The 25,990-nt window shown below is 40.3% G+C and overlaps 1 protein-coding gene across 2 annotated transcripts in view; it reads left to right on the forward strand.

Moving 5' to 3' along the window:
* Window positions 1–25,990, forward strand: part of KIAA0319L (KIAA0319 like) — a 109,525-nt gene that overhangs the window by 18,388 nt on the left and 65,147 nt on the right. For both annotated transcript variants that reach the window (XM_030869523.2, XM_030869514.2), the window contains exon 3: window positions 20,500–21,014. In XM_030869523.2, the coding sequence (XP_030725383.1) occupies window positions 20,500–21,014 (515 nt within the window). The remainder of the gene's footprint in view (window positions 1–20,499; window positions 21,015–25,990) is intronic.

Here is a 25,990-nt window from a genome sequence, read left to right on the forward strand (position 1 = left end):
ACTTACATAATACTCCAAAAAGAGAGATTTTTAATGGATAAATTGACATAAAATTTTCCTCTATTGGCCATATCTGCTGAAGTAACACTTCATGGTTTGCTATATTATTTCCTTATTTCTTCTCAAGCTTACTGCTGTTTTATTTAATTTACATATCTCTGCTTCAGCCCTCTAAATGACCTTCTCTTTAGAAACAACAAAACCAGCCAGCAAAAAAAAAGAAAAGGAAAGGAAAGAAAAGAAAACCAAAAAAAAAGAATACCCCACCAAAACCCCAAAAAACCTTCTCCTGAAACAAAACAGTGCTCTGTTTCAAGGTTTATTGTGTGGATTTACAAAGAAGGTTGGTGTGATTGTGAATGCAAATAATTTATCAGCCCTGCAGTCAGAGACAGGAATCAACTGCAGGTTCTTTTTTTTTTTTTTTGCGGTACGCGAGCCTCTCACTGCTGTGGCCTCTCCAGTTGCGGAGCACAGGCTCCGGACGCGCAGGCTCAGCGGCCATGGCTCACGGGTCCAGCCGCTCCACGGCATGTGGAATCTTCCCGGACCGGGGCACGAACCCGTGTCCCCTGCCTCGGCAGGCGGACTCTCAACCACTGCACCACCAGGGAAGCCCCCCAACTGCAGGTTCTTAACAATAACATCTACAAGTGGGCTATATAGGGAATTGCTAGATTAATGACATCATATCCTGGGGCTTTTCTCTTTAGAAAAAAAAAGTCTTTCTTGTTAGGACCACTTTTATTTACAGGCCAAAGTTTATCTGTTATCATTTGATACCTGTGCTTTTTGAAGTACAAAGACAGTGTTTCATAGAGAGGTGTGGGCTCCTTCATGCTGTGGCTTGGAGGCGTGCTCTCCTTGCTGACAGGATTCTCCAGTCTTTTAGTCATAAAGTGGTGGGAGAAAAAGCAAAGCAGCAGATTCTGAGAATATTATATGCAGCATTGTAACCCCCAGTCACAGTTTTTTTTTGTTTTGTTTTGTTTTTTAAGTACATGGTTTACTCATTTGCCTTCAATCTGCTTTTAAATATTATAAAGCCCTTGATGACTGGCTCAGTTCTGAGCAGGTGACTTTATGGTAGGAGAGCTATTTTCAGCTATACCAGTGTTTCGATTAGTACTCTCACTTATGACTTGGTTGTGAAAATGGCTTTGGACTAAACCTTAACAGATAGGTCTTTTGAAACTTTATAGCAACCATATCCAATTAAGGCAAACTTCTGATTTACTAATAAGTATCAGGTAGAAATTAAAGGCATTAGAATTGTGATAGACTGGTTTACATTTTTCATCCAGGTGACCAGAACTTAGATGTGTTTTTTTCTTTTACTTTTCCTCATTACTCAGGAGAAGGGAAATTGAATGGATCTAGATGTCATCAGTGATGGATGAATATTTGCCTGGGTGAACTGGGAAGCTATTCTCCACTGTTGCTTTGTTCTGAAAGTTCCATGGTGAAAGCCTGTCTTGCCTTTGGATGAAGTGGAGTGGTCTGAAATAGATAGCTCAGGGAACTAAAATTTGGTTGGTCCTTTCATGAGGAAAGATTGCTTTGTGATTTGAAAAGATTTTTCAGTTCAGTGTTTAGGCAGGAAAGGCTGTTTCCTAGCTGGTTATGTTAGATTCCTTTATCTCTTTTTAATCCATTTGGCTTTTTGTTAGTTTCTCATTTTGCACATCTCCCATCATACCTCCCATTCATTGCTCTCCCCAATTTGATTCAAAAAGCTCTTTCCCATTTCTTAGTGAACTGGGAACTTTGCTTTTCTCTCCTGTCCCTCCCTTCTTTTAGCCAAGGAAATGAAATAACATTAAGAATCTGACTAAAACTTAAGTAATTCCATATTAGAACTGATATCTTTTGCCAGATTTTGTTAGTTAAAAAAAAAACAAACGTAAATTAATTTAAATGTTGGGTAAACTTTAAAAATTAACACATAATTCTTTGAATGCCTACTATGTGCCAAGCATTTTGCTGGGCCTACAAATACAGAGGTACAGGATACAACCCTAGCACTTAAAGAGGGCAGAGTGTGTGAGGTAGACAAATGAATATGATCCAGTGAGAGAAATGCCATAGTAGAGGTATATGTAGGATATGCAGATGAGAGGAATCTTGGGTGAAGGTTTCAAGGAAGACTTTCTGGAAGAAGTGGTGCCTGAGCTGAAATGAAGTGCAGTAACGACAACAAAAAGTAATGGCAGCTGAGAATTACTGAGCTTTAACTACATGCCAGGCATTGTGTTAAGTACTTTGCATAGCTTATCTCCTTTTATATCTATTATGAACCTGTTATCATTCCTATTTTTACACATGAAGAAACCAAGATATTTGACCCAAGATGACACAGCTGGTAAGTTGATTGGATTGATATTAAAACCCAGGCAGTCTTATTTCAGAGGCCAAAGTCTTAACCAGACTTGTGGGGTGGGGGTCAGAATATGGGGTGAGATGGAATAAGGGTGTTAATCTTGGTATGGGATTATCTTCTGGATATAAAATTTTTAATGTAATTTTCTGAGGGTTCTGTATGAACCTCCAACCTCACTTTGGAGGCTGGATGTATTTTCTTATTAAACCAAGATTAAATGAGGGTGGTTTTCATAGTTCCTTTAATCTGTAAAGTACAGTTATAGGTAGATTAAAAGAACATTTCCCCCCTCTTTTGCCTGTAAATATTGCCCTCCTCTAAGGAGACGTTAAGGTACTGTTTTTCACCTCAGCAGTTTGCTGCAATCCAGTACCTTTGAGGCTTCTTTATTGACAGTCTTATAGATGAGAGCTTACTCTTCTAAGTATTCTTAACTAGAGAAGTGCTAAAAGGCTCAGGTTTTGTGATCAAGTCCTTGGAAGCTGGTTTTTCCACCTAGCAGACAATCAAGAGTTAATGTGAATAGCGGCTGAAAGGTACCTGGTGGGCAGCTAGTTCCACGGAGCCTTTGCCTTTGATCAGAATGGTCTTTGGGAAAAATGGAAACTTTCCAGTCAAGGGAAAGGAGTCAGAATATGGACTTAAAGATTACTGATTCTTCTTTAGCAGTAGTTTAGTTCCAACAAATCACCTAAACCATAACATTTAACAAACTGTGCTCTTAACAAAGCTAGGCACACAGCAAAGGCGATAGTAATTATTTTCTTTTCTAAGGACTGCTTTGTGAGGCTACTGCCACCTTTCAATCTAACTTGTATGCAGTGGAGGAAAAAAGTATTGGCCCTTTTGAAAAGGAAGAGAGAGGGGAATGGTCATTACCCTGGCTTTTTCCAAACTTCATACCTGATTGTGACCTTCAAAGGATTTAGTTACTCCCTCTGCCTTGCTTTCTGAATATGCTTACCCCCTGCAGGAGAGAACTGGTGTGGAGAGTAACATGGAACCATTTTTGTATTTGTTTATTAGTGGGTGTGCAGGTGACAGACATGCTGATAGTCAAAAGGAAGGTGGAGGCCGCCCCCTGAGGTGGTTTGTTTTTGAACAGTTCCTGTGAGTTGTTTTTGGGATGGATAATATGCCTGCTGGTCTCATTTTCATATGGCATCCATGTTGGCTGAGACCTACTGCTTCTGAGAGAATGCATACTTCTGATGATAGCTTCAGGAAGACAGGTGGTGTGGAGCCATAGTTCAGTCACTGCCTGAAGCACCAAATTTAAAGCTTTTGCCTTGCTGCTTGGTAATAATTCATTGCAGGTATAATTACCAAAGGAATGCTTTGAATGGATTCTTGACCATATTGTAAAATTGTGAAATTTCAAGAAAAGAGTTTTAGTTTCAGTGAATGTTAAAAGTAAGTGCAAGATGGCTTCACAGGCGAATTTTATCAAAAATTTAGAGAAGAGCTAATACCTATCCTCAAACTCTTCCAAAATATTGTGGAGGGGGGAACACTCCCAAACTCATTCTATGAGGCCGCCATCACCTTGATACCAAAACCAGACAAAGATACCACAAAAAAAGAAAATTACAGACCAATATCACTGATGCACATAGATGCAAAAATCCTCAACAAAGTGCTAGCAAACAGAATCTAACAACACATTAAAAGGATCATACACCATGATCAAGTGGGATTTATCCCAGGAATGCAAGGATTCTTCATTATACACAAATCAATCAGTTTGATACACCATGTTAACAAATTAAAAAATAAAAACCATATGATCATCTCAATAGATGCAGAAAAAAGCTTTCGACAAAATTCAACACCGATTTATGAAAAAATTCTCCAGAAAGTGGGAATAGGGGGAACCTATCTGAACATAATAAAGGCCATATACGACAAACCCACAGCAAATATCATTCTCAATGGTGAAAAACTGAAAGCATTTCCTCTAAGATCAGGAACAAGACAAGGATGTCCCCTTTCACCACTCTTATTCAACATACTTTTGGAAGTCCTAGCCATGGCAATCGGAGAAGAAAAAGAAATAAAAGGAATCCCAATTGGAAAAGAAGAAGTAAAACTGTCACTGTTTGTGGATGACATGATACAGTACATAGAAAATCCTAAAGATGCCACCAGAAAACTAGTCATCAATGAATTTGATAAAGTTGCAGGATACGAAATTAATGCGCAGAAATCTCTTGCATTCCTATACACTAACAGCAGAAGATCAGAAAGAGAAATTAAGGAAACAATCCCATTTACCATCACAACAAAAAGATTAAAATACCTAGGAATAAACCTACCTAAGGAGGCAAAAGACCTATACTCAGAAAACTATAAAACACTGATGAAAGAAATCAAAGATGACACAAACAGGTGGAGATATATACCATGTTCTTGGATTGGAAGAATCAATATTATCAAAATGACTGTAATACCCAAAGCAATCTACAGGTTCAGTGCAGTCATTATCAAATTACCAGTGGCATTCTTCACAGAATTAGAACAAAAATTTTTACAATTTGTATGGAAACACAAAAGACCCTGAATAGCCAAATCAATCTTGAGAAAGTAAAAGGGAGCTGGAGGAATCAGGCTCCCCGAATTCAGACTATACTACAAAGCTACAGTAATCAAGACAGTGTGGTACTGGCACAAAAACAGAAATATAGATCAATGGTACAGGATAGAAAGCCCAGAGATAAACCAATGCACCTGTGGTCACCTAATCTATGACAAAGGAGGCAAAGATATACAGTGGAGAAAAGACAACCTCTTCAATAAGTGGTGCTGGGAAAACTGGACAGCTACATGTAAAAGAATGAAATTAGAACACTCCCAAACACCATACACAGAAATAAACTCAAAATGGATTAAAGGCCTAAATGTAAGACAGGATGCTATAAAACTCTTAGAGGAAAACATAGGAAAGACATGCTTTGACAGAAATCACAGCAAGATCTTTTTTGACCCATCTCCTAGAGTAATGAAAATAAAAAGAAAAATAAACAAATGAGACCTAATGAAACTTAAAACCTTTTGCACACAATAAGCCACATCCACAGAAGGGCAGACAGCAGAAGCAAGAACTACAGTCCTGCAGCCTGTGGAACAAAAACCACATTCACAGAAAGATAGACAAGATGAAAAGGCAGAGGGCTATGTACCAAATGAAGGAACAAGATAAAACCCCAGAAAAACAACTAAATGAAGTGGAGATACGCAACCTTCCAGAAAAAGAATTCAGAATAATGATAGTGAAGATGATCCAGGACCTCGGAAAAAAAATGGAGGCAAAGATCAAGAAGATGCAAGAAAGGTTTAACAAAGACTTAGAAGAATTAAAGAACAAACAGATGAACAACACAATAACTGAAATGAAAACTACACTAGAAGGAATCAATAGCAGAATAACTCAGGCAGAAGAACGGATAAGTGACCTGGAAGACAGAATGGGGGAGTTCACTGCTGCAGAACAGAATAAAGAAAAAAGAATGAAAAGAAATGAAGACAGCTTAAGAGACCTCAGGGACAACATTAAACGCAACAGCATTCACATTATAGGGGTCCCAGAAGGAGAAGAGAGGGAGAAAGGACCAGAGAAAATATTTGAAGAGGTTACAGTTGAAAACTTCCCTAACATGGGAAAGGAAATAGTCACCCAAGTCCAGGAAGCTCAGCGAGTCCCATATAGGATAAACCCAAGGAGAAACACGCCGAGACACATGGTAATCAAATTGGCAAAAATTATAGACAAAGAAAAATTATTGAAAGCAGCAAGGGAAAAATGACAACATACAAGGGAACTCCCATAAGGTTAACGCTGATTTCTCAGCAGAAACTCTACAAGCCAGAAGGGAGTGGCATGATATACTTAAAGTGATGAAAGGGAAGAACCTACAACCAAGATTACCCAGAAAGGATCTCATTCAGATTCGATGGAGAAATCAAAAGCTTTACAGACAAGCAAAAGCTAAGAGAATTCAGCACCACCAAACCAGCTCTACAACAAATGCTAAAGGAACTTCTCTAAGTGGGAAACACAAGAGAAGAAAAGGACCTACAAAAAACCCCACCCAAAACAATTAAGAAAATGGTCATAGGAACATACATATCGCTAATTACCTTAAACATGAATGGATTAAATGCTCCAACCAAAAGACACAGGCTTGCTGAATGGATACAAAAACAAGACCCACCTATATGCTGTCTACAAGAGACCCACTTCAGACCTAGGGACACATACAGACTGAAAGTGAGGGGATGGAAAAAGGTATTCCATGCAAATGGAAATCAAAAGAAACCTGGAGTAGCAATACTCATATCAGATAAAATAGACTTTAAAATAAAGAATGTTACAAGAGACAAGGAAGGACACTACATAATGATCAAGGGATCAGCCCAAGAAGAAGATATAACAATTATAAATATACATGCACCCAACATAGGAGCACCTCAATACGTAAGGCAACCACTAACAGCTATAAAAGAGGAAATCGACAGTAACACAATAATAGTGGGGGACTTTAACACCTCACTTACACCAATGGACATCATCCCAAATGAAAGTAAATAAGGAAACAGAAGCTTTAAATGACAAAATAGACCAGATAGATTTAATTGATATTTATAGGACATTCCATCCCAAAACAACAGATTACACTTTCTTCTCAAGTGCGCATGGAACATTCTCCAGGATAGATCACATCTTGGGTCACAAATCAAGCCTCAGTAAATTTAACAAAATTGAAATCATATCAAGCATCTTTTCTGACCACAACGCTGTGAGATCAGAAATGAACTACAGGGAATAAAACATAAAAAATACAAACACATGGAGGCTAAACAGTACATTACTAAATAACCAAGAGATCACTGAAGAAATCAAAGAGGAAATCAAAAAATACCTAGAGACAAATGACAATGAAAACACGACAATCCAAAACCTATGGGTTGCAGCAAAAGCAGTTCTAAGAGGGAAGTTTATAGCTATACAAGCCTACCTCAAGAAACAAGAAAAATCTCAAATAAACAATCTAACCTTACACCTAAAAGAACTAGAGAAAGAAGAACAAACAAAACCCAAAGTTAGCAGAAGGAAAGAAATCATAAAGATCAGAGCAGAAATAAATGAAATAGAAACAAAGAAAATAATAGCAAAGATCAATAAAACTAAAAGCTGGTTCTTTGAGAAGATAAACAAAATTGATAAACCATTAGCCAGACTCATCAAGAAAAAGAGGGAGAGGACTCAAATCAATAAAATTAGAAATGAAGAAGGAGAAGTTACAACAGACACCGCAAAAATACAAAGCATCCTAAAAGACTACTACAAGCAACTCTATGCCAATAAAATGGACAACCTGGAAGAAATGGACAAATTCTTAGAAAGGTATAACCTTCCAAGACTGAACCAGGAAGAAATAGAAAATATGAACAGACTAATCACAAGTAATGAAATTGAAACTGTGATTAAAAATCTTCCAACAAACAGAAGTCCAGGACCAGATGGCTTCACAGGTGAATTCTGTCGAACATTTAGAGAAGAGCTAACACCCATCCTTCTCAAACTCTTCCAAAAAATTGCAGAGGAAGGAACACTCCCAAACTCATTCTGTGAGGCCGCCATCACCCTGATACCAAAACCAGACAAAGATACTACAAAAAAAGAAAATTACAGACCAATATCACTGATGAATATAGATTCAAAAATCCTCAACAAAATACTAGCAAACAGAATCCAACAACACATTAAAAGGATCATATACCATAATCAGTGGGATTTATCCCAGGGATGCAAGGATTCTTCAATATACGCAAATCAATCAGTGTGATACACCATATTAACAAATTGAAGAATAAAAACCATGTGATCATCTCAATAGATGCAGAAAAAGCTTTTGACAAAATTCAATACCCAATTATGGTAAAAACTCTCCAGAAAGTGGGCATAGAGGGAACCTACCAAAAAAAAAAAGCTTTTGCACAGCAAAGGAAACCATAAACAAGACAAAAAGACAACCCTCAGAATGGGAGAAAATATTTGCAAATGAAGCAACGGACAAGGATTAATCTCCAAAATATACAAACAGCTCATGGAACTCAATATCAAAAAAATAAACAACTCAATCAAAAAATGGGCGGAAGACCTAAATAGACATTTCAGCAAAGAAGACATACAGATGGCCAAGAGACACATGAAAAGACGCTCAGCATCACTAATTATTAGAGAAATGCAAATCAAGACTACAATGAGGTATCACCTCACACCAGTCAGAATGGCCACCATCAAAAAATCTACAAACAGTAGATGCTGGAGAGGGTGTGGAGAAAAGGGAACCCTCTTGCACAGTTGGTAGGAATGTAAATTGATACAGCCACTATGGAGAACAGTATGGAGGTTCCTTAAAAAACTAAAGATAGATCTACCACATGACCCAGCAACCCCACTACTAGGCATATACCCTGAGAAAAACCATAATTCAGAATGACACATGTACCCCCTGTGTTCACTGCAGCACTATTTACAATAGCCAAGACATGGAAACAACCTAAATGTCCAATGACAGATGAATGGATAAAGAAGATGTGGTACATATATGCAATGGAATATTAACCATAAAAAGGAGTGAAATTGGGTTATTCGTAGAGATGTGGATGGACCTAGAGTCTGTCATACAGAGTGAAGTAAGTTAGAAAGAGAAAAACAAATATTGTATATTAATGCATATATGTGAAATCTAGGAAGATAGTACAGGACTTCCCTGGTGGTGCAGTGGTTAAGAATCTGCCTGCCAATGCAAGGGACATGGGTTCGATCCCTGATCCGGGAAGATCCCACATGCTGCAGAGCAACAAAGCCCATGTTCCACAACTACTGAGCCTGCGCTCTAGAGCCCACGAGCCACAACTACTGAGCCTGCGTGCCACAACTATGGAAGCCTGCACTCCTAGAGTCTGTGCTCCGCAGTGGAAGAAGCCACCGTAGTGAGAAGACCGTGCACCACAACGAAGAGTAGCCCCTGCTCACTGCAACTAGAGAAAGCCCACATGCAGCAACAAAGACCTAACGCAGCCATAAATAAATAGATAGGTAGACAGAGAAATTTTTAAAAAGAAAAATAGTACAGATGAACCTATTTCTAGGGCAGGAATAGAGATGCAGACATAGAGAACAGACATGTGGACACCAGGGAGGTGAGGGGGTAGACGAATTGGGAGATTAAGACTGACATATATACACTACCATGTGTAAAATAGGTGGCTAGTGGGAACCTGCTGTATAGCACAGGGAGCTCAGCTCGGTGCTCTGATGACCTGGATAGGTGGGATGGGAGATGGGTGGAAGGGAGGTCCAAGAGGGAGGAGATATATGTATACATATAGCTGATTCACTTCATTGTACAGCAGAAACTAACACAAGATTGTAAAGCAATTATACTCCAATAAAAGAGTTAATGAAAACAGAAAATTAACCAATTTGTCATATACAGTTAGCATAATATTCAGAGGCCTAATTTGTGATACAGCAGTATGTGTGCTCTAGTAATAACAAAAAAGATGTAGCTTTAGGTCTGATAACTACTGTAATTTTAATGTTATTTTGAGATGTGACAATTGGAACACGAGAACATCTATGGTTTCCCTTGGTGACAAAGTCACACATCTGATACTACTGTGATTTATTGCCTATATTCATAATCAGTGGAAGTGCTTTGATACCTTAATTGAAAATAAAAATGCAATTCACCCCCCCAAGAAAAAAGTACGTGCAAATTTTGCCTATAAAATATCCTAACCGTGTATAGTTTTCCACAGAAACTTGGTTCCCCCTGCACCCCCCACCCCCAGTTCCCAGGAGATTTATCAGCTGCTTTTTTTTTTCAGATAATACCAGTGGGGCATTCTCTCTACTCCCATTCCCACCATCTCAGACCTCCCACTGGGATACCATTTGATGAATTTGGTTAAAGTATGAATTCCCAAATGACCTTAACTGTATAGTTCCTAAGATAGCAGGCATTCTGTCTCTACTTCCTTCTTGGTTGCCAGCCAGCACAGTTTCCAAGTTAGCTGGAGAAGTCAAGCTTGTTACCTGAGATTTAAGAATGCTGGAGGCAACAGCACTGTCTAAATATTTCCAGAGTTGTTCACAGCTTTCTAAAAGTATTTGATGAATTTCCTTCTGGCAGTAATTCTTATATTCTATAGGCTTTTCTACTCTGCTGCTTGGAATTATGAAACCTGGTCTAGATTTTGTGCCAGATTATTAGAATTCTGTCTTTTGAGAGGTGGTAATGTTAAGTAAGCATTGTTAGTTCCAGAGCCTCCTGTTTTGGGGATCCTTCAGGTAATTCATATGAGAGACCTGTATTCTCTGCTTTGTCAAGACTTTAGAAAGAAAGGGATTGGCTCTGCCTTCGTTTTCACCCTGGGTAAGCTTTCTGTGTGCTCCTACTAACAGTGAGTTCTAGACTTTCCCAAAGGAAAAGTCTAAGATTCTACCAACCGTAAGCCCTTTTTGGTATAAGGATTTAGTATTACTTTTGTTTAGGCCCTGGGAGCAGAGCCAGGCTATGGCCGTGTGGGCAGGAGAGGAACTGATCTAAAACTGGAGCTTATTTTCATCTTACCTTTTATCCAAGTTACTTGTAGAATCCAATATTGACTCTTCCACTGCTTCCCTGCTTCCTCCTCTAATGCATCCTTTTTCTCAAGAGTAACAATAATGAAAACTGAATCTCAGAGAAGTTAAATTACTTTTCAGAGGTTAAATTACTAGTAAATGATAGATCTAGAGCTGAAACTAGAACCCTTGTCTTTTAGTCTAAGAGGAAGAATTATGATCCACTGAATAGATGAAAAAGAACTGCTCCCTCTCCCGCATTTTTGTTATTGAACACATAATGGAGCAACATTAAATAACATTTAATTTAAAAAAACCCTCAAATTCCCATTAACTGAACATATGAACTAACAGATCAGAGTACCTCCTCCCCTTATTGGGAACTATTGGGATTAATTTTTTTAGCAACACTGAAGCCAGCTAACCTCCCCCAGACATTACCTGTCATCAGTTCCTCATCAGTTATTCCTGGTCACTGTTGAAGATATAAGTGCTTCTGATCATCTGTTCTCTCCCAGGCTCTATTCCTTTGAGCTAATACAAAGGATCAGATTGTCAGATAAGACTCATAAGAATCAGAGATCTTACCCATTACTAAGCTTTACTAATACTTTTTTTTTTTTTTTTTTTTCTGTACATGGGCCTCTCACTGTTGTGGCCTCTCCCGTTGCGGAGCACAGGCTCCGGACACACAGGCTCAGCGGCCATGGCTCATGGGCCTAGCCACTCCGTGGCATGTGGGATCTTCCCGGACCGGGGCAGGAACGAACCCATGTCCCCTGCATCGGCAGGTGGACTCCCAACCACTGCGCCACCAGGGAAGCCCACTAATACTTTTTTTAATTTTTATTTTTGGCTGTGTTGGGTCATCGTTACTACGTGCGGGCTTTCTCTAGTTGTGGCGAGCGGGGGCTACTCTCCGTTGCAGTGTGCAGGCTTCTCATTACGGTGTCCTCTCCTGTTGCGGAGCACGGGCTCTAGGCGCGTGGGCTTCAGTAGTTGTGGTGCAAGGGCCCAGCTGCTCCGCGGCATGTGGGATCTTCCCAGACCAGGGCTCGAACCTGTGTCCCCTGCATTCGCAGGCAGATTCTTAACCACTGCGCCACCAGGGAAGCCCAGTAATACTTTTAAGAATATGGAAATCAAGAGGTATAAGTGAAGTAGGGAGAGTCTGGAACATCCTGTATGAACCCGCAGGTTGTTCCTTCCCTCATTGAATATGTTCTCTCCAGCCCAGAGTAGTGGATGAGATCTGTAACTGAGGCTTCCAGGTCACCTCACAAAGCAGGGAGAATGTTTGGGTTATGAAACATTTCTCTTTTATACTACCAGATAGTTGTATAGCTTATGCGACATTCTTTGCGGAGCCATGGAAGCGAAAGAAGTCCTCCCCACCTGCTTTTATCTCCTCCTCTTTCAAGATCTTAATTTAACCAGAGCTGCTGGTAACAACTAGGGAATTAGAATTTTTTGCTACCTTCTCTTCGACCTTGTAATGTCCATAAATCCCCTTGACCATTTCCCTGGAGTCTAAATATGTTCCCCTCTCCCCCGCATTCCATTGGTAAGACATCCTCCGTAACTTGCCTGAAAGCTTTCACCATTTTATACCAAGGATGGATAGGCAGCCATTCCTGTCATCAGTTCCTCATCATATTTTTCCATCTTCTTTCTTTCTTGCTGTGGAGTGCCTTAACCATTACGATTTGTGTGAGTCTGATTTGACGTTCCCATATAAATTTGTGCTTTTCAACTCACTGGCACTTACCACCCCTCCCTTCCTAACTTTTTAACTGTGACAAGAATCCACTGAGTTACTAAACCCTCTCTATACTCTAATTCGTCAGTCAGGACATTGGATAGAGAGAATGTTCTGAGACCTGGCTTTCTCTTGGGGAAATACATATTTCTCTCTAGCCTGCAGGCAGTGGTTGCTCATTCTCCCATATCCCATTTACCTCTGAGTTTGGAGGTGGATCTGACTCCTCACTGTCATTTCTTGAACGTTACTCCTCCACTTCCATGTAAAAACTTCTTCTTTTTGAGGTTTATAACACTTCTTAGCCCTAATCATTACTCACCTACCAACTGTCATTCACCCTCTCTCATTTATTGTGGCATATGGGCCTCGTCTCTTTTCAAAGTTCTGCCATCAGGGCTTCCCTGGTGGCGCAGTGGTTAAGAATCTGCCTGCTAATCCAGGGGACATGGGTTCGAGCCCTGGTCCAGGAAGATCTCACATGCCGCAGAGCAACTAAGCCCGTGTGCCACAAATACTGAGCCTGCAAGCCACAACTACTGAAGGCTGCACGCCTAGAGCCCATGCTCCACAACAAGAGAAGCCACCACAATGAAGAGCAGCCCCTGCTTGCTGCAACTAGAGAAAGCCTGCACGTAGCAACGAAGACCCAATCAGCCAAAAAAATAATAATAATAAAAAATAAATCCTGCCATCAGCCTGGATGTCTTCAGTATGACCCTCTCAGTACCTGGCCATCTGACAGTTCCTTTGTTCATTCTTTCAATACTTCCTTCATGCATACATGCATTTATTTGTGCATTCATTCAAAAAGCGTTTTTGATCACCTACAATGTAATGTGCCGAGTCCTATGCTAGAATTGGAGATACAGTGGTGGGGGGGGGGAGCCAGATGTGGTCCTGTCATCCTGGAGCTTACAGTGAAGCTGTGGGGGAAGGACATTGAACAGATGATCACACAAATACATGTAACTTTATAAGTGCTATGATTACTTTGAAGGAGAGAGGCAACAGGACCCAAAGGGTGTACTAGAGAGACCTGTCTTAGCACGGAGTTAAGACCTGTCTTAACATTTCTTCTCTGAGGAAATGATGGTTGAACTGCAACCTCCTATGAGGAGTTAACTGGTTAAGGAAAGGAGGCAAGAAAATTCCAAATAGCGGGGGCAGCATGTACAAAGCCCAGTTAGGAGAGGGAGCGTGGTCCATTTGAAGAATGAATGAAGTCTGGTGGTGGAACATGATGAAGGAGGGAGAGCATGATATAAGGTGGGGCTAGAAAGGTAGGCAGGGTCCAGATCATACAAGATCTTTTTAGGTTATGTTAAGGATTTTGATTCATTCAAGGGAGTGAAACCATTGAAAATTTTAATATTTTTAAAATTTATTTTTCCAGATATAATACATATACATTGTACAAATTCAAAAGGTATAAAAGGGTATTTAGTGAACAAACAAGTCTCTCATCTACCTAGTTTCCCCTCCTAAAGGCAACCATGCCAGTTTCTTGAATATTCTTCCAAAAATAGTCTATGCATACACACACACACACACACACACACACACAAATTGTATTCTTTTTTCCCCACACACAAATTGTAGCATACTGTACACATTGCTATGCACCTTTCTTTTTCCACATAATGTTTTAATGTTTCCTGGACATCATTTCATATCAGGACTATAGAGAGTGGCCTTATTCATCCCAGCAACTGCATAAATCTTCCTTAGTTTGTTTAACCAGTTCTCTGTTGAGGGATGTGTAAGTTATTTCCAATATTTTTCATCAAACAATGTACAGTAACTATGTTTGATATCATGTCACATATATGATAATGTATCTGATAAATAAGTTCCAAAGTTAGCTACCTTTATTCTGTAAAGACTGAATTTCTTTCCTTCATAGCACTCCATTAGTTTGTAGTTCTATGTTTATTATGTCTGTTTAATCACTGTCTCCCCCATCTAAATTATAAGCTCCATCAAAGAGATACATAGCATGGAACAGATGCTCAATAATATTTGTTGGGGATTTCCCTGGCGGTCCAGTGGTTAAGGGTCCGCACTTCCACTGCAGGGGGCTCGGGTTCAATCCCTGGTCAGGGAACTAAGATCCCACATGCTGCTCAGTGCGGCCAAAAAAAAGCTAAAAAAAATTTTTTTTTGAATGGATGAATGAGTAAGGAGATAAGGATAATAGCTAGATGGGAAGTAAGGGCTCCTTATTAGTTAAAGCTTTGAGGTTATCCTTCACACCAGACAGAAATAATTTGCATCTCTATAAAAATCAAAGTCATTTGGAACTTATCTCTTCTATAAGTTAACATCTAAATTTAGGCTCTACTCAGTAGTAAATAGTAAGTCAAACAAAAGTATATTCTCTTACACCAGGGGTTGGCAAACTTTCTTAAAGGGCCAGATAGTAAATATTTTAGGCTTTACTGGTCTTAAGATAACTCTATTGCAGGTACTTAACTCTGCCATTAGAACAGAAGCAGCCATAGGTAATACATAAATAAATGAATGTGACTATGTTCCAGTGAAACTTTATTTACTATAATAGGCAGCAGCTGGAGTTGGCCCTTGGGCCGTAGTTGGCTCCCCTGGTTTAATAAATCAGTAATGATAACCCTTCTTTCATTCCTGATATTGTCAATTTGTAACTTTTCTCTTTTTTTCTGTCATCAGTCTGACTGGAGCTTTATCAGTTTTATTGACCTTTCAAAAACAACCAGATTTTGGTTTCATTGATTTTTCTCTGTTGTTTTTTGTTTGTTTTCTGTTTCAGTGGTTACGCTTATCTTTACCTTTCTCTGCTTATCTTGGATATATTTTACTCTTTTTTTTTTTCTGTCTTTTATGATGAAAGCATAAGATCATTGTTTTTTTTCCTGTTAAAGTTTGGCCTTTATTTTTCCAGATCTTTTTGAATGCATATATCTACAAACAAAAAAGCTTCATTTTAAAGAATATAAATAAGACCATAATATATAAATTTTCTGCAACTTGCTTTTTTAACTTAACAAGGTATCGTGGGGATATTTCTTTGGCTGTATACAGAACTCTACCTAATTCTTTTCACTTGCTGTATAGTATTCTGTAGTAACTATTTCTATATTGATAGACATTTAGGTTCTTCAAATATTTTACAGTACAAACTATTACTATAATGAAGTCCTCACAAGTGGGAAGTTCTCCAGGATAGAGGTATACAGAATATTTTTGTTAGATGTATAATTTATTGAATGTCTTCTCTTTGATGCTCAGAAGGAATAAACTACTTCTATGTGATTTACCACAATAACTACATTTCATGGCTCTTTCTTTGCTATGAATTATCTTATGTTGTTTAAGGGCTGAACTTTGGGGAAAAGTCTTCCTATATTAATTTTGTTTACAAGACTTTTCTCTGGTATGGCTTCTCTGATGTCCAATAAAAACTGAGCTAGCTCTTCATATGGGCTTTCCCACAGTCATTACATCAGTAGGGTTTATTTCCACTATGAGTCTTCTGATGTCCAGCAAAGGATGTATACCTGAAAGATTTTCCACATTTACTACAGCTATAGGGTTTCTCTCCTGTATGCATCTTTGATGAGTAATAAGAGTTGAGCTCTTCCTAAAGCCTTTTCTGCATTCATCATACCAGTATGGTTTCTCATCAGTATGGATTTTCTTATGTTCCAACACAGTTGCGTTATCCCTGAAAGCTTTCCCACATTCATTACATACAAAAGGCCTTTGTCCACTACATATTCTCTCATGATGAGTAAGGGCTACCTTCTGAGCAAAGACTTTCTCACAGTCTTTACATTTGTAAGGATTTCTGACTGGTCTGAATTCTCTGATGACCTAAAAGGATAGAGTTCTTTCTGAAAGCTTTTCCACATGCATTGCATTTATAGGGTTTTTCTCTAGAATGAATTCTCTAATGATTAATAATTGTTGAGTGCTTCTTGAAGAATTTCCCACATTCAGTACATCTATAAAGTTGTTTTCTTATGTGAATTTTATGATGATTAAAAGAAATGAGCTGCTCATAATGGCTATCAAACATTGTTTATGTTTATGGGATTTCTTACCAGTATGATATCTCTGGTGTCTAATAAAGGAGGAATTTGAAGACTTTCCTACATTATAGTACTACTTCTCTATGGAGCTTCTGTCCTCCCACTTCAGGCCTATATCAACTATGACACTTTTTGTTTGCCCTTTCAGAGCAGACAGTTCAGAAGTATTTTGCTTTAGGGCTGACATCTTTGTTTCGAATCAGTACACCTGGACTGCACAGGTACCTGGTGGAACTTCTCACACTTCCATCCAGGGCTCTGCCCCTTGCTCCAGTTGGGCTATTAATTTTGGTTTGAAAGAGAGAAAAGCCCCATGACAACAGATTCCTATAGATTTCCAACATCATATCTCTGTACAGGTCCATTGAATGGCATCCAGGTATCTTCATTCAATCTGGGTAGAGGCCATAGCCTCATCCCCAAATGTCAAGGATCCCTAGATCCAGGCTCTTGGTAGTCTTGGAGCCATCTGTCTTCTGAAGTATTCTTCCATGCAAGGGCAGAGAACACTGCTTAGACCAATAGTTCTGGATGCTAGAAGTCCAAAATCAAGGTGTTGGCAGGGTTGTTTCCTTCTGAGACTCTGAGTAGAATCCTTCTTTGACTCTTCCTAGCTTCTGGTGATCACTGTCAGTCCTTGACTTTCCTTGCCATGCAGCTGTATCATTTCAATCTCCGCTTCTGTCATCACATGGCATTCTCCCTATGTGTCTTTCTAGATCATTGATTTTAGACTTTTCTTCTTTTCCAAAATAAGCATTTAAAGCTATAAATGTCCCTCTAAACGTTGCTTTAACTGCATCCCACTAATTTTAACATGTTCTGTTTTCAGTTTCATTTAGTTCAAAATACTTTCTAAACTTTCATGCAGTTTTAACCTACACTTGGTGTAAATTAGTATTATACCAGGGAACCACTGTCCAGCTGTCTGGAGGTCTTTCTCTGTGTAGCTTCCTCCTTTCCGGTAGTCTCTAGCTATCATAGTCACCCTGAACTCTGTTTCCTCAACTCAGCAAGACCACGCTACTCTGCTTGGGTTCTTCCTGTTACACAGTCTGCAGCATGCCTATCCTGTAAACGGAAAGCCAAGGTGGTCCTAGGGCTCACCCTTGTTTATTTCCTTTCTCTCTGGGATCACAGCCCCAGACCACATGTTGTTCAGTGTCCAAAAACAATTGTTTCATATATTTTGTCTAGTTTTTTAGTTTCTCATGGTAGAAAAGCAAGTCCTATGGCAATTTCTCCTTCAAGGGCAGAAGTGGAGGTTACAGTACATTAAAAAAATTTAAATAAAATAGTGGCTTATAGAAAACTGCAAGCTATTTTCATCTTTGTGGACCTTTTCACTATATTAAATATGAGAGACTTTCTGAGAAGAATGATGGAAAGTTGATATAAAGGTAACTGAAAGTAGTTACTGATGTAACAATTTACTGATTTCAACAAACTCTGTACACTCAGCTGTTACCAAGATTCATACCATTGGTTATTGCTTAGGAAAGTGGATGAGGAAATGAGGAACATTTCCATAGCTCTTGGTAACTTCATTTTTTTCATAGTTTCTATTTATTCATCTTTTCTTAAGTAAGTTCTGTTTTTTTCTGGCCTCTAAATTGTCTTGTCTGATGTTAGGTTGGTGCCCATGTTTCTCTCTTTTTGTTTAAAGAGCAATGGCAGGGACTTCCCTGGTGGCACAGTGGTTAAGAATCCGCCTGCCAATGCAGGGGACACGGGTTCGATCCCTGGTCTGGGAAGATCCCACATGCCACAGAGCAGCTGAGCCTGTGCACCACAACTACTGAGCCTGTGCTCTAGAGCCTGCGAGCACAGCTACTGAGCCCACATGCCACAACTACTGAAGCCCACGCACCTAGAGCCCTTGCTCTACAACAAGAGGAGCCACCGCAATGAGAAGCACGCACACTGCAACAAGGAGTAGCCCCTGCTCGCCGCGACTAGAGAAAGCCTGCGTGCAGCAATGAAGACCCAACGCAGCCAAAAATAAATAAATTTTAAAAAAGAAAGAAAGAAAGAACAGTGGCAGATTGGCTTCCATAGTGCTTGACTCCATAATCCAGAAGGCTGCCTGTTTTTCTCTTATCTCTCAGTTGACTGGTGTCCACATTTAGTAATTGTTTCCTGGGAGTCACGATGGCTTTGGCAGATTATCCAGTTGTTGCTTTAGTCAGTCATAGCCCTTTTTCAGTTATGTGTACATGCAGACATGACTATCCATCTATTCAGTGGTTTGATTCTACTACATATTTTCTATATGTAATTCTACAATAAATTTTTATGTTATAACCCCAGGGCTAGGGCTAGGGTGAAGAAAGAGGTACCTAGGGTATGAAATTTCAGGAAACACTCACTCTCGAGATGGGGGTAAGCTGGGACTTCCCTGGTGGTCCACTGGCTAAGACTCTGCACTCCCAATGCAGGGGGCCGGGGTTCGATCCCTGGTCAGGGAACTAGATCCCACACGCAGCAGCTAAGAGTTCGCATGCTGCAACTAAGACCCAACGTAACCAAATAAATAAATATTAAAAAAAAAAAAAAAAAGGTGAGGGTAGACCAGCCCTGCACTTACATGACTCTAAGAGTGAGCACTCTAAGAGTGTGCCTGAGGCATCTCTCTTGCCTCATCCTGGTTCTGGCTTTGTATAACCCTGACCATAGTTGGTTACAGACACCTATATAACTAAGACCTTAAAATGAACTCTGTATAAAAACTTTAATTCATAACACGCTTTGACTTTATTTCATCTAAGAAAACAGAAATGAGGTGATATTTCAGGAAAATTAATACCATGCCTGAAAACATTCAATGGCTCAAAAGTTTATCTGTAAGCGACGTTAGCCGGAATTTTGGACCATGTTATCTAGGTTAACCACAGTACGTCACTGTTGTACTTCTATTCCTTTATTCTTTTTCTTTTTTTTAATTAATTTTTATTGGACTATGGTTGCTTTACAATGTTGTGTTAGCCTCCAATATTTCTTATTATGACACGGCTTAGAACTTAGAAGTTCATTCTAGCAGAGTACCTCTCATGATTAAAATTTTTGGTAAGCTTGACTGACTACTGCTCTGGTTGATGCTGTGATATGCAAAACCACCTGACTTTGGTAAACCATTGATTAGAGAATGGATGAACCTGAATCCTGCAGTAGATCAAGAGTACTCAGTTTGTGTTGCTGCCAGTTCAGTGGGCAGAGTACTCCATCTTCTTCAGCTGGCTGCTCTTCTGGTCCCATAATCTTCATACTGTCCCTGAGAAATGCCTTGGAGGTGAATGTGAGGTCAAGTGGTGGGACTCTGCCCCCATCCTTCAGTACACTTCCATCAGAAGAGCTCTTTTGTTTTGTTTTTTCTGTTTCAAGAACTGGAGTTCTGTTTAAAAGGTCTACATGCAAGGGACTCATTGAGAAGGGGAGCCAGTGATGAATGTGGAGCAGTACTTCTACAAGCTAAAATATCCTGAGCCAAAAAACTCTCTCTTTTGTGTCTTTTATTCCACTTACTAGACAGCTTTCCCACCCTCTTAAAAACCAATCTTCAAAACAGCCTCAAATGTTAGAATTCAGGACTCTTTACAGAGCTGTAGTCTCTGTTTTTATTTCATTTTTAAATGTTTTCATTCTTTGTTTTTAGATGCCAAGGAGAGCAGGTGCCAGCAGGCGAAGACACAGTTTGGAGTTGGCCTGAGATCTGGGGGAGAAAATCACCTCTGGCTTCTTGAAGGAACCCCCTCTCTGCAGACATGTTGGGCTGCCTGCTGCCAGGACTCCGCCTGTCATGCCTTTTGGTGGTTAGAAGGGATGTGCATTCAGGCAGACTGCAGCAGGCCCCAGAGCTGCCAGGCTTTTAGGACAGACTCTTCCAATTCTGTGCTGGTGTTTTTAAAAAAATTCCAAACTGCAGATGACCTGGACTTTCTACCTGAAGATGATGTACCACATATTCTGGGGCTAGCTTGGAGCAGGGTATCTTGGAGGAGGCAGAGCCCACCCAGAACTCCACCCAGACCTACTTTATCTTCCAGTGACCAGCAGAGCTTCATCAGGAAGCTTCGGAAGAGAGAGAGTCCCAGTGAAGAAGTAGCTACAGTGACACAGCCTTCTAAAATGAATGAGCAAGGTGATCTGAATACCACTAGCTCTGCAGAGGTAAGCGTATTGTGAATAAGGAGCAAAGAAGCGGTTTAATCTGCTTTTACATTTGGGACATACATGAGCTATGAAGCTGGTGCTTGTGGGCGGTGCTCCTAGGCTGAGGAGTGTAGGTATAAAGCTGCTTGGCGTCATCTTAGTAGGTGCTGCTGCCCAGATGTTCAAGGTAATTTGACCTCAGAGACGTTCTTTCCGTGCAAGTCTGACCACTGTTTTGGTAAAAGCAGAAAGCTGCTCATTATCTCGTCTCAGCTGGCTCTTGGCTACAGGTGAGTGCAGTTGTGTGGGCGTTAGTCTCCACCAACAGTTCTGCAGTGTTTTCTGCCAGATTGCAGAACACTTGATTGATGTAGTTGCAGTCAAGTTCTCCTCCTCCTCCCCCATCTCCCTCCTGTAAACACATTCCTTAGGAGGTAGTTTCTATTCCACTCTGAAGTAACCATGCCTGGTATTGCAGATGAAGACCTGACCTGCCGGGCTGGGGAGCTGGATGTGGCCATTAGCCAAGAGGTCTCGGGTGAATTCTTACCAAGCTTTGTATGCCAAGGGAGATACCACCGGTAGAGTTTATTCTGCTTATTATGTTTCTTCATTGTTGATCTTCCTGGGCGAATGATTAAAAGGAATGACTCACTCTGTGCTCGTTCTCCCTTGATTGCTGTGACTTATTTTTGTATTTGTTTTGTCCTAGCTGTCTCTATCAAGTTGAAGCCATACTAGGGAGGCTACTGCATGCTAGGCACTGTGTGTGCTAATCGTTATATTATGTCATTTTGTTTAATTCTCATAACAATATTTCCAAGTATGTATTATTAGCCCCGTTTTACTAGTGAGGAAACTGAGGCCCAAAGAGGTTAAACAATTTGATCATACAGCTAATGAATAACAAAGTTAGAATTGGAACCCAGATTTAATATTAAGGAAAAACCTTTCAGTGCAATATTAGAGATACAGTGTTAGGTTCAACATGCCCATAAACATTTATGGACATTTATTATAAATGTCAGGTACTTTTCGAAGCGCTAGAGAGATAAAGGTAAACAAGACATGATCTGTGCCCTCAGGGAGTTTACAGTCTAGTGGAGACTCAGGCATGAAGATGGGTATTTATGATAGTGTATAATTATTGCATTAGTTGATTTACGAGCAGTAGGAGCACAAAAGAAGACGTGATCCTCCTGAGCAGGCAGGTGATGTGTATGTACAGGGAGGACTTCACTGAGATGCTTAACTTATTTCTTGAAGCATGTGGAGGATTTCACTAGGGGTTTAAAGGTAATAAAAAACATTCTGGAGGGAGATCCAGTGTATGCAAAGGCTTGGTTACACATTTACTATCTGCAAGGTCCTGTACTAAAAGCAAGGCACTAGGAATATTATAGGAAATAAGATCATGATTCCTGCGCTAATGGAGCTTACCCTCTGACCAGGAAAATAGACATGACGTTTATGGTAAATAATTATAAGCTTGATGCACATTATGAGAGGGTAAGTGGAGTGCTCTAAGAGCATCTAACAGAGACCTAATTGAGACTGAGGGGTAAAGTTAGGCCACCCTAAGTAAGGAAAGCTTAAGCTGAGACTTAAAGTAGAAGTAGGAATTCGGAAAAGAAACAGGCAAAGAGTAATTCAGGCAGAAAGAATAACAATTTCAAAGTTGGTTAGGTGCCCTAGAAAATTGGAAGATCAGGAAGTTGGGAGAGACTGGTCTTGCTTGGCAGACAGAGAAGGAGAGCTAGTGGAGAAAGAACAGGCTTCAGAGGTGTGCAGAACCTTGAGGCCTTCTTAAAGTATTAGTTTATCTTAAGCAGGGAATGAAATGATCAGATATGTTTTGTGTGGTGAGTAGACTGGAGAAGTGCAAGAATGTACATGGAGCAATCAAGTAGGAGGCTCTTCAGACAAGGGAACCGTCTCACTAAAGAAGGCAGTTGAAGATACGCGAAAGGGGATAAATGATAAATACTCCCTCAGAGCTGAGGTTCTCAAACTTCAACAAGTGTCAGAATCACTTGGAGGCCTTGTTCAAAACAGATTGCTGGGCCCAAGCTCCAAAGTTTCTGATTCAGTAGGTTTAGAGTGGGGCCTGAGAATTTGCATTTGTAACAAGTTCCTAGAGTGCTGATGCTGCTAGTCTGGGAACCACACTTTGAGAACCATTCCTTATAAGGCAGGTGGGTTAGAATCCAGAGCACAGGGCTTCCCTGGTGGCGCAGTGGTTGAGAATCCACCTGCCAATGCAGTGGACATGGGTTCGATCCCTGATCCGAGAGATCCCACGTGCCGTGGAGTAGCTAATCCCGAGTGCCACAATTACTGAGCCTGTGCTCTAGAGCCCGCGAGCCACAACTACTGAAGCTGGCGTGCCTAGAGCCTGTCCTCCGCAACAAGAGAAGCCACCACAAGGAGAAGCCCCCTCACCACAACGAAGAGTAGCCCCCTCTCACCGCAACTAGAGAAAAAGTCCGTGCAACAGGAATAAAGACTCAGACGTAGAGAATGAACTTGAGGACACGGGGAGGGGGAAGGGTAAGGTGAGACGAAGTGAGAGAGTGGCAGGGACTTATATATACTACCAAATGTAAAGTGGATAGTGGGAAGCAGCCACATAGCATGGGGAGATCAGCGTGGTGTGACCAACTAGAGGGGTGGGATAGGGAGGGTGGGAGGGAGACACAAGAGGGAGGAGATATGGGGATATATGTGTATGTATAGCTGATTTACTTTGTTATAAAACAGAAACTAACACACCATTGTAAAGTAATTATACTCCAATAAAGATGTTAAAAAAAAAAACCCAAATGGAAGGACCTTCTACAAAACTAGTAGTCTTCAAATATGTCAAGATCATGAAAAAGAAAGACAGAACTGTCATAGACTGGAGGGAACAAAGGAGATACAACTAAATGCAGTGTTGGATGCTGGATGAGTCATGGCCAAGAAAAAAGACTTTTTCCACTGAAAACAGGCAATATTCAAATAAGGTGATTAGTTAACAGTACTATATGAATGTTAATTTTCTGGCTTCAATATATATGTAAGATGTTAACCTTAGGAGAAACAAGGTGAAGAGTATTTAGGAACTCTATACTATGTTTGCAACTTTGCAAAATAAAAAGTTTTTAAAAAGGCAGTGCCTGACACACGCACACACACAGAAAGCCTGTGCACAGCAATGAAGACCCAATGCAGCCAAAAATAAATAAATAAATAAATTTATTAAAAAACAAAAAAGAATCCAGAGCAGAAGATTAGCCTTAAGCAGGAGGAGAGACATCTCCTTCATTGTGATAGGAAGGAAGAGATGGGTGGATATAGATGCGGCTAAGGTGGACTTTTAGGTTTGATAGGAGGAAATTGTGGTAGTTCTAATCTCATTCTTGTTTTTTCTGAAGTGGGATAGATCATTTATTGAAAGTAGAAGCAGAGGTAGGTGGAGTGGGGTTAGGTGGGTAGTAAGCAGGAAAATGAGAGGTCTGGAGAGAGTGGTAAAGGCCTGAAATGGCCATTGTGAAGGGTAGGAGATTGTAAACAAGGTAAGGAAATAGAAAGATTGCTGGGTGTCATTGAAGGTGGAGACCATGAATTTATAATTATAGTTGTATGATTCTCCTCAGTAGCTCTCAGCAACCCTGTCAAGAAAAGCCTGATAGTTTGATTCATCCAAGATTAGAACTTTGCCAATTTTGTATAGAAGGAAATTGGGGCGTTGAGACTGAGGTTGTTGTCAAGAGAGTGGATGAAAGAGAGATGTAAGAAGAAAGGAAAAGAGACAAAAATAGGAGGGGCTGAAGGAGATTCAGTAGAGGAGTCTGGCATTCAGAGGTTCGATGATGGGAAGCAGATATAGGGGGACAGGTAAATGTGCTGGAAGGACAGAAGGTAGTCATCAGAGAGTGAGATATTTGAATTTAATATTCTGGAGGTGGAGAAGATATGGTGATTAGAAGATCTAGGGTGAAGCTATGGAAGAGAGTTGCTGGGGTAGAGCAGAGAAGAAATTTATTGGTGACAAGGAACTCATAGAACATGTTGAATGAGTTATCCATGTAGACATTGAGATAGACTTTAATAAGGATGTTGATAATGATGACAGCAGTAGTAGCTAATGTTTACTGAGTACTTACTACTATTAGTAAGTACTATGTACTTAGTACTATGTCAGGTACTATTTCGAACCCTGTACACGAATCAACCCTTTTAATCTATGCAACAAATCCTGTGAATTACTATTACCATCTTTATTTTATAAATGAGGAAAACTCAGGAAAAGAAAGGTTAAGGAACATGGCAACATAGCTATATGTGGTAGTACCAAGACTTGAACCCAGCAGTCTGATTCTATCCGGAGTCTGTAGTCTTAATCGGCTTACTCTTGAGGCAAGACTTGCAGTGAAGAGGAATTTTGAGATCCAGATGTCAAAGCCATCAGTAAAGTAGGAGGAGTAATGAGTAAGTTGAGAGATGACAGCTATGATGAGAGTTGAAGTATTGTGCAGCAAGATAGCAAAGGAGAAGAGGTTTTTACAAAGAAGATAGAAGAGTAATGATTTGCAAAGGCATTGAGAAGGGGAACAAATAAAATAGCAACCTACCTTTAATCCTAAAGTGTGGGAGAATAAGTAGCCATCCTATTGCAGAGATAGATGGGAAACAGTATCCTCAGGGGAGGGCAGGCTTACACTTAAGAATAGGAGGTCAGGGCTTCCCTGGTGGCGCAGTGGTTAAGAATCCGCCTGCCAGTGTAGGGGACGCGGGTTCGTGCCCCGGTCTGGGAAGATCCCACATGCCACAGAGCAGCTAGGCCCATGAACCACAACTACTGAGCCTGCGCGTCTGGAGCCTGTGCTCCGCAACGGGAGAGGCCACGACAGTGAGAGGCCCATGCACCGCAATGAAGAGTGGCCCCTGCTCGCCGCAACTGGAGAAAGCCCTCGCACAGAAACGAAGACCCAACACAGCCAAAAATAAAT

The sequence above is a fragment of the Globicephala melas genome, chromosome 1, assembly GCF_963455315.2.
Source record: "Globicephala melas chromosome 1, mGloMel1.2, whole genome shotgun sequence".
NCBI lineage: Eukaryota > Metazoa > Chordata > Mammalia > Artiodactyla > Delphinidae > Globicephala > Globicephala melas.